The 9,659-nt window shown below is 40.3% G+C and overlaps 1 protein-coding gene across 2 annotated transcripts in view; it reads left to right on the plus strand.

Moving 5' to 3' along the window:
- Positions 1-9,184, plus strand: part of MYB (MYB proto-oncogene, transcription factor) — a 28,023-nt gene extending 18,839 nt beyond the window's left edge. For both annotated transcript variants that reach the window (XM_071547931.1, XM_071547932.1), the window contains one exon: positions 7,762-9,184. In XM_071547931.1, coding sequence (XP_071404032.1) covers positions 7,762-7,878 — 117 coding nt within the window. In that variant the 3' untranslated portion in view covers positions 7,879-9,184. The remainder of the gene's footprint in view (positions 1-7,761) is intronic.
- Positions 9,185-9,659: the final 475 nt, after the last annotated feature.

Consider the following 9,659-nt stretch of genomic DNA (forward strand, 5'->3'; position numbering starts at 1 on the left):
TCAGCTGAAATATAATCTCAAATGAAGGCTAGAAGTTTCTGTGACGGTGGCAGAGACAGCTTTCTCAGAATGAAATACAGGCTTTTTATAACCAGTATTGTTTGTCAATGGCTGCACTCTTCGATTTGAATTTGCTGTCATGGTTAAAAGTAGTGGTAAGGCAGCTTGGCTTCATGACAGAGGGAAGGAGTTTGGCCCCATGTAGGTCAGAAAGGGCGTGTAGTCTGGCTCTTTTTCACAGCAGAAACTGCTGCTGCTCTGCCCCTAATGCTTCTCCTCCTCCATGCCAGCATAAATGGACTTGTATGACAAGGGCTTAGCATGTCTAAAGGGTGCAAGGCAGTGGAAAGGTTAGTGGTTTTGCTTGTTGTTGACTGGCTGCATTTTTTACATAACAAGTTTTTAGCATATTTTGTTCTATATTTTCTACACTCCCTAGTTTCTAATATTGCCTTCATACATGAACACATGCATGGGCGCACATATGAACACTGGACTGAATCCATTGATTCCATCCAAGTAGACATGAAACACGAGGGAATTCATCTGGGTGAAATTTAATTGTGTCTGCGTATGTTGACATTGCTGCTGTTAATAATTTGGGCCTGATCCAACTGTTCTTAGGCAAATTCTCATTGACTTCAGTCCAAGTAAGAATTACAGCACTCTCTGCATCTTGTGATCTGTGCATGAAGAGGGAAGACAGAAAGAAAGACAGCACTAAACTTATTTTTTTTTAATATGCTTGGTTCTTAAAACTCCCTTTTTTTTAAATATGAACTTGCATAAGAGGGAGGCAGTATATTTACCAGCCCACAGTATTTTTCATTGCTGTAATAATTTGCATTTCATTTACATAAAGGTACTTGGCTAGCAATAAACTGATCAAAATGCTCGATTACTTACTGTTTTGCTGCTAGATTCCAAAGAAAGCAAGATTAACAGATGTTCAAATAGATCTCTAAGGATATTTTTTACTGCATTTCGGATACACAGTCATAGGCAATTTAGTAAATAATAGCTGATGCCCATATCAGATAGCATGGTATGATTCACCATCACTTAGGAGAAACAGTGTTGCATCATTTGGCATGTGAGGTCAGGTAGTTGCCTATAACAGCACTGGGAATATGGTAGTGTTGATGTTATACTAGAGCAATGGGAGAAGGCCCCTTAGACCGAAGAGGAATTTGGGCTTGATCCCTGTTTGATCCCCAGTTAAGTCTCTCTTAAGGTGTTGGATGTAAAGGTAGTTGTGTGTGAGATCTTTCTGGTAAGGTGTGAAGGGGCAGCTAGTTTTTTTGTCCTACATGACAAATCTCATGGTTTACATTGAGTATTATCTTGCTGGTAGGAACAGGAGGTGTCTCACCAAATGCACAGGTTGCCTTGGGGTGGACTTGATCTTATGCTCCATTGCACAGATCCCAAATACCTCTGGTTTATATTGGTGGAGTTAGTTAAGACTTGTATTTCTGCACCCTATGATTTTGTCACTTACTCAGTTGCATGGCAGGGAGACTTTGGCCTTATGAGCAACTTTTCCAAGGGTTAAGATTTTGGGATAACATACTCCAATACTGAGCATGTCCTTGAATAGGTTACATAAAAAACTCTGTCTCCAGCCCTTCCTATGTAAAAGTTAGATTTTATTTCACATTATGTTCTGTATCAGTAGCAGTACATAATACAAACTATCCTAACATAGACACTGTAACAGACAGAAAAGTAGGCTAAATCACAGACCTTCCACCTAACCCTGCAGGCTATCAAAAGACATCATGAAATGGAACCTTTTAAGAAAATAGCACTGCTTTGATATCTTCTTCCCCCAGTAACAAAGGAAACAACACAAGGTAGCAGCCCTGCAAGCTAAAGAGAATGTTCTTCAACCTTAGCTCCTGTCACTTTCCATTTTTTAACCACAGACTGACACGTTTCAGCTCAAATTTCCTGACTTTCAGCAGTTTATGTAACCATTTTCTTTAAAGAGTAAATTTAAAGGATTTTAAAACAGTGACTTGCTTAACCTTTTTTCAAGAATATAAGCTGTCATGAAGCTTAGTTTTCTCAGTTTAAAAGGTGAAATGTTATTTCATTTGCAGCTGTTTGTAAAGCAAAATGTCCAGGAAGGCAGCATAGTCTCCTGCAGTAGCAAGCTTTCTCTGGTTTTTCTTCACGGATTTTTGGGGCAAGAAGATCCTGAAATCTCATATTCTTCTTTCTTTAATGAAGGGAGAGGGGGAAGCATGCTGTGTTTGAGATTTGCACAGCAAGGAAATGTAGCTCCATGGGTTTCCCTCACTTGTGTCACCCCTTCTCTCACCAGTAACTGATGTGTACAGGAAAGAGCTGTGTTTGGCACAGCTGTGGGAACAAGAGGAGATTTGAAGTTGCAGGTCAGTCATTTCATATTTTCCTGCCAGGGCAGCCAAATTTGGGTTGCAAACAGATTGGAAGGTAGAGTAATACACTTTGTATTAATTGAGGAGTGGGAAGTTATTTCCCTCTCTCCCTCTTCTTTTTCCCTTAGCTGGTTGGGGGTAGGAGGAACCCTTTTCACTCTGTCCTGGACAGTTGGTGTTTTGCCAGCTCAACCCAGGACAGCCGCCCTGAACAGGTGATGGTTTCTCAGAATGAAGAAAAGTAACAGCTTAACTATTATCATTTGCAGCAATGTATTCTGATCTGTGGGAAAAAAAATACTTAAGGACAAAATTGGAAAAAGACTGAATATCCTAGTGTGAGTTGCAGGTGCTTAGCCCACTTGTATATCTTGTCCATTAATCTTACTTGAAAGCTTATACATCTCGAGAAGGACTTTTGTCTGAGCAAGGGCTTGAGTGTTAAGCTCTTAAAGAGCTGTGAAATAGGTCTTTTCTAGCTGTGCTATGATGCTTATAATAAAAGCTGGATGATCTTATTCTCTCACTTTTAGCAAGCTGTATTTCTGAGGAACTGGGAAAGCCCCAGAGTACAGGAGAAGTCTGTCCCATGCCCCAGAGGAGAACTAGCAATATGAGCAGAAATGGTGCTCTGTCTTGGCATATGAAGTATAATTCATTTATGGTCACTTGAGTTTTTCATTAGTGTTTACTGTCTGGTCTTGATAAGTAAAAGGGCTGCTCTCGATTCCACATCCTTACAGAACAGAAAGCCATGTTATTCTACATGATGTCCATTATATTCTCCTAGGAAATTGTTTTGTTTAGGGCATTGTTTTACTGTTTCAGAAGGAAACAGCCCTCTTTTCAGTCAGTGGCACATTCTGCAACCTATCCATACCATGTAATCTAAGGAAAAACTGGCAAGAAATCCAGCTTTTTGGAGCAGAGAAACATGATAAGAGACCACCTAATAATCTAGACCTTCTAAATATTTTAAAAATTTTAGCTTTTTTGTTTGTGTTTTTTGTTTTTTTAATAAATGCCAGCACAGCTTGGCTAAATTAATGGGAATGTCTCTAACACCACTAACTTTGCTGGAGTTGCTGAAGATACCTGCCAGCATAGCGGAGATTTAAAATCTGTCTTCTAAAACAGTTCTTTGCCCAAGAACTACACTTTCATCAGTTTGGGAGCTCGGTAATGGAGGACTGCAGCAGTGTTTGGCTTTGGCATCAGCCCCTAACACACAAGGTGTCGTAACACAGAAGCTTTCTTAAGCTCTAGAGACAATAAATGAAAAGGCAGTCCCAGCTACAAGTGCAGTAGGACTAGTTCTGTTAGAAAAGCACCTTTCCACAGCCTTTTCTTCCCTTACTCTGGTTGTGTTTCCTCTAGATGGTTCAAGTTTTTATTTAAAGTGCTTTAACTCGATATCCCAGTTACAGCTTTGACAGTTTGTTTACAGTTCACATCTGCCTGAGGGCAATTGAAGGCATATTACAGGATAAGTAAGGTAGTTTTACTGCCAGGAGAGGGATGTGCTGGTAGGATTATTAAAATTAAAAAAAAAGAACAGAGAGGAAAAAAAAGGGGGCCAGGGACAATGACATAGCTGGAATTGTACTACAGGTCTGTAATTCTATCCTATGGAAACCTGTAGCAGTACACCTTCTTTTTTCCTCCCCACTCCCTGATTTAACTTAAAGAAAGAAACTGCTGTGTGTGGAAGAGAAAATTACAGCTGGAAGTACTGGCTCTCTTAATTGACAGCAAAACTATAACTAGTCTCCCATTCTTTGAGGCAGTGAAAAAATTATGAATATGGGAAGAATTTACTGTGGAAATCCCTTTCACTCCCCAATGGCTAGAAATTTAGGTGCCAAAACAAACACCTCACTCTTAGAAGACTGAATTTAAGTAGGTTGAATCCACTGAATGAGTGAACACATGTCTATCAGTTCCAATGTGCTTTGGGTCAGGCTTCTGGTTACAAAGCTCTTGTGATTCCATCCATTAATTTGCAGAGTTGGACTTTTAAATGTGATTGGTAGGATGCAATGAGCTTTCTGCAAAAGGGGTGTTCTGATGGGTTTCTGTGCTGTTTTTCTGCATGTCTCTAGATTTCTTTCTGGGTTGCTTTTCTTTTGATACATTTGGTGAGCACTGCTTTCTCTGGGGTGCTGCTACTGTCCTGTATCAGCCCTGTCAGTACTTGCTGCAGTGCTGGCGTGGAAGGAGGCATTGTGGTGTCCCTTTTTATCCTTTTTACTGAGAGATCCCACAGCTGTGTGTGACCAGGCCTGACAAGGTGCTCTGCCTGGCTCATGGTACCCAGCACTCCCTGCCAAGGAGGGAAGGAAATCTGCTTGCATCAGGATGACTTTCACACGTGCTTCTGGCACTGCACTGAAGGTCTGGCAAGGCAAAGGCATTGTGCTTCGTTTTGTGTTGGCTGATGAGAATCAAGGCTTCAGAAACAAAATGTTTATTAAAAATACCCACTGTAAATGTTATCTGGGTTCCCCAGGGTAAAATTGAAAACTTAGTAAATATGCTATATCAGAAAACATACTACTTTGGGTCAAAATCTGCTTTCTTCATAGAGCAAAGCTTTTACCACCATCACTGAGATGCAAAGTTAGTCTCTTTTTACAAGTTTGTCACAAAGAGGAAAAGAAAATAATGTAATATATTTCTGGGAAAATAATATGTGGATCAGGACTTCATGAGGAGGTTCTCCCATGCTGTTCCTGCAGCAAAACTGAAGCTGTTTAAAGCAGGCTCAAGTGAGGGGTCAAGCTGGTCCTTCTGTCGCTTGCTGTGCCTCCTGCCCAGGGCTCCCTGGGGTGGCTGAGCCTGGTGGGAAGGCAGAGGGTTAATGCTTGCCTGAGCAGCTTCTGCCACACTGACATCAGGTTAAATGAAGACCATTCAGTGGAATGAGTGACATGTAGCAGCCTGCTGAGATGTTGGAGATATCAGGATACAGATTTATTATTTTTTTTCTACTAGGCACATGGCTGTTACTACAAAGAGCTCAGTGTAGATACTAATGATTAAGCCTCATTTATAAAAAAGGGACACTCCTTGCCTGAAGTTACTTCTAATTTTTAAAAATTGACATACTATGACAAATGGACTTTTCCTTACAAGCCTTCAGTTATTTAAGGGACTAGTGATCTCCCATTTCTAGACCAGAGCATTGAAGCTTTGGGGGATCATAGGGAAATACTGGTTAGACACATATTTCTGTTGAAATGATGGATATTCTGGAACTACTAACTGCTTTTGACGTGTACAGAACAAATTCAACTTCTAAGTAAAACTGATGACATTGCATCAGGCATTAATTTGGTCCCTGATGCAAATATCTCTGAAAGACCAGGGGAAAACATTCACAGGTGCCTGAGAACTACTGAGGATCAATAGGAGGTTGTAGGTTCCCAGCTTGTGTAGGTGCCTTTGAAAAAGTTACCCTGGAAGCTGTTTAACCAAAACATAAAAGAAGCTGTGGAGTGTCGCATGCATGTCTGTGGCACACAGAAAGTATGTCACACCTGCTTTCTGGCTGTGGCATGTGCCCTAGGCTGAGCTGCTCTAGAAAAGAGGTGTATGGCATGTTTGTTTACTTCTCAGATGCAGGTTTCCCACAAAAAGCTGCAGAAACTTAATGATTTTAGTCCTGACCTTATTCCTCTTCAGACAGGGAACTCCCACTGAAGCTCAGCAGGAGTTTTGCTTGCAAAATAGCATCAGGAGGAGAGACAACATTTAGAACTTCTCTACAGAGAAGAGAAGAGAAAGTCATGTCTAGGGAAGCCTAGCAGAAGTTTACAGAGGACTAACACACTTTGCCTCATCTTGGCCTTGCTGTTTAGTTACTCATTGGTTTGGTTCCATTTTAGATTGTGAGCCCTCCGAGGCAGGGAACCTCAGTCCCTGTGTCTGTACCAGTGCCCTGATTAGGGCATGTTATGTGAAATTATCTATATTTCATAAGTTGCCCATCCTTCTACTAATGCATATGTCTCAGATAATTGTTTGTAGTCAGCAAAGCATTCTCTAAATATTTAGGCCTGAGAATAATGTAAGGATCGTCTTGCCAAGTTAGCAGCTAGCAGCATAAAGAGCCATGGGCACGCCAGGACAGTTCTGCTCTTAACAGATGGTTTGCAGTCCACTAATTATGCTTCACCCAGTGTCCTAGATGTTGGGAAGACATTGGCCATCTCATTGAGCAACATAGGTTTTGAACTGCAAGGATGATCCTTTTCGAAAGCAATAGAAAATGGAGAAGGGTTTCTTCTAACTTGTCTTTATTGGGGAATCTTGAGCATATACCTTCTCAATATTCAGCAGTACTGGGACCCCTCGTGGGCAGGCAGCTTTCCATTAAGCACAATCATGTGCATTTTTGGAATGCAGAGTACTTATACAACAAACTCTATATGATAATAGAGGTTTTCTCCAGGGCTTAGGGGATATCTCAATATGGGAAAGCAAACACACTGGATAAGTGAAAGAATTGAATAGAAAAAAAATAAGTGTGTGTATACTGGTAAATTCCAGGAGCTTTGAAATTTCATTACTGTTTATAGCTCAAGGCAACGAGAAACCTCACATGTGTAAGGAGTAAATAAATGCAGTGCGCACAGCCCTCTGCCGATATGTTTATCTCACTTTAACATTATGCTAAATGGTGTCTGTAACCTCCATAAATACCACAAGAAGTGAAGTGGCTTACTTGATAATTAAAATGCTGTTTCTGCTAGAATCAAGCCCCCCTGCCCTTCTCCTGTGCCAGAAGAATTGAGCTGAGGGGCATGTGCTAATCGCTGCGCACAGGTGAAAGCAGCCTTGAGCGCGGGACTTGTCGTTGGTTGTGGTCAGACTGTCACGGTCGGTGGGTTGGTTTAGGGAACCCAGGGACAGCACAGCTGTACTTCTAGAATAGAGGTTCAACAGGAATTTGTGCATGGTCATAGCACTGAACATTATAACTGTGGGCTTTAGCCTGTCTGTGCTCTGTTAAGTTCACCTGCAAAGTACATTCTCTTTTAGACCTTTCATGTAAAGGAAGGATTAAAAGCAAGGCTATAGATATGGCCTCATAGAAAAGACACTGGCTGAGAGAGGAGCAGTGTGGTTTCAATCCTGGATCTTGTGGTGTGCCCCTCTGCAGGTCATCTGGTCTGCCTGCCCCTATGGTCACTAACTGAGGAGCAGGAGTGATATTTTTTTGCTTGTTGTGTTGAGATTTCAGTTTCTCTGGAGATGTTCATGCAACAGTTAATTACGAGAGGGCCTGGCTTTGGCCGTGGCTATGGATAAATCACATGGCATGCAATTCAAAACTCTCTGTTTTCTAATTTAGCATCTGAACAATGCCTGGGAGTCAGCATCCTGCGGGAAGATCGAGGATCAGATGGCTCTGACAGATCAGGCACACAAGTACATGGCCACCTTCCCCACTCGGACTCTGGTGATGTGAAAGGGTCAACGAATAGAGAAGCATTATGGTTTTGAGAACACTTCACCTCTGCTGGGAAATTCCTGTTCCTCTGCATGAAAACTTTTCATGAATGGGAGAAGAGCCTATCTTTGTTGTGGTACAACAGTTGGGAGCAGCACAAAAGTGCATTTACTCACTCAGCATATATATTCTTGTTGGATTTCACCCAACTTTAAAGTTGTTTGGTTTTTTTAATGATACTTGCCTAAATTATTAGGTATTGAGTTTGAATCAGTAATTAATGATCTTAAGGGCAGACTTGTAATAAAGACAATTTTACTTGTACTTTTTGAGATCAAGCAGACAATACACCAGTATTGTTATTTCAGTGATGTGCTAGCCAGGGGTGGGGTTTTGTTTCTTTTTTATTTTTTTAATAATAAAAGAGCAGGTACTCAAACAGATATATTTTAAATCACTGAACAAAATGCATTGGTGTAAAATACTGAAGAGAAAAGCATTACTACAAACGCTTGTCTGTGCAAAAGGGGAAAACTGATCAAGATTGTGAATGCTCAAACATCCATGCCTCTTGAAATACTCTTTTCTGTTTTGGTTCTAGACCATAATACATTGTGTGTTTCTGTCGGGGGGGGGAGGGTAATTAGCTTGCTTTAAAAAATATTACTGTATGAAACATAGATTTATGAGAAAAAATATATTTTTATTCAGTAATTTAATTTTGTAAATGCCAAATGAATACTGTGTTTTGCTGCTACAGACCTTAGCGTGTAGACATGCTGCTAGTGTAAAAGGAGCAGTAGAGCTTTATATGGAAAGAAAACAAATGTTGATGTTAGCTAATTGACTATGCACTAGTGTTTCAGACTTTTTGTTTTAATTTTTTTTACATCATTTATATTTTCCCCCTTTTTTTATAAACAATATTTTCGAACACTGTTCCTGGGAGATTTTTTTTTTTGTCTGGATGTGTTGTTTTGTTTCTCATTGGTTTGCAACAGCATGCATTGCACCTTCATATGTTTGGGAGAACACTGTCTTGTTCATGTTGTCTCTTTTGTTCCATGTCTAGCTAGTTGTTCCCTAACTTGGGTCTTGTGTACTGAATCAGATTCTTAGAAATACATGGTTCTTTGTACTGCCATATCAAATCTTTATTGATATGGCAAAACACTGATTTTATTTTATTTTTTTATTGTTTCATTTTTTTTATAACAGCCTATGAATTTGCTGCCTTAATAACATTTGGTGCAGCTTCACCTGCACTTAATTTTTTATATGATAATGTACTGCCTTGTAGATAAATAAAGTGTGTTCTTTTTTACTTAAACTGTATGGTCTCCTAATCTTGTTTGTCCTTCGTGTTTTGGCGGTAGTGTTAAAGGCAACAATCAAGCCAAGAAGGTGTTTCCCAGCACACTTAGATAAGTAAGGAATAGAGTTTTGCACACCATAGATAGCCTCAAAATCCTCAGTTCTCATTGATTGCTAAGGAAGTGAAAGGCACACAGCACAAAACAGAAAGTACTGAGCATATTGTGGTCTTAAGGTACATCTCTAGTGACATCAAATTCTGGGTCAGCTTCAGTCAGTGGGAGATTTACTGCATCTTTTGTGTGAAACTCCCTCCTCCCAGAATGCTGGCTAATTTGTTTTGTCATCTAAGATTGTCAGGTCAGGAACCAGTTGAATAAGAGAGAATATTCTGTAGTTCTTATACTGTAGAACAGGGGCTTTTCACACTTGTCTTAAGAAAATGGGTGTGCGAATATACTTTGCCTTATGCTGCACAGCAAATA

This window comes from Pithys albifrons, chromosome 2, assembly GCF_047495875.1.
Source record: "Pithys albifrons albifrons isolate INPA30051 chromosome 2, PitAlb_v1, whole genome shotgun sequence".
In the NCBI taxonomy this organism is placed as follows: Eukaryota; Metazoa; Chordata; class Aves; order Passeriformes; family Thamnophilidae; genus Pithys; species Pithys albifrons.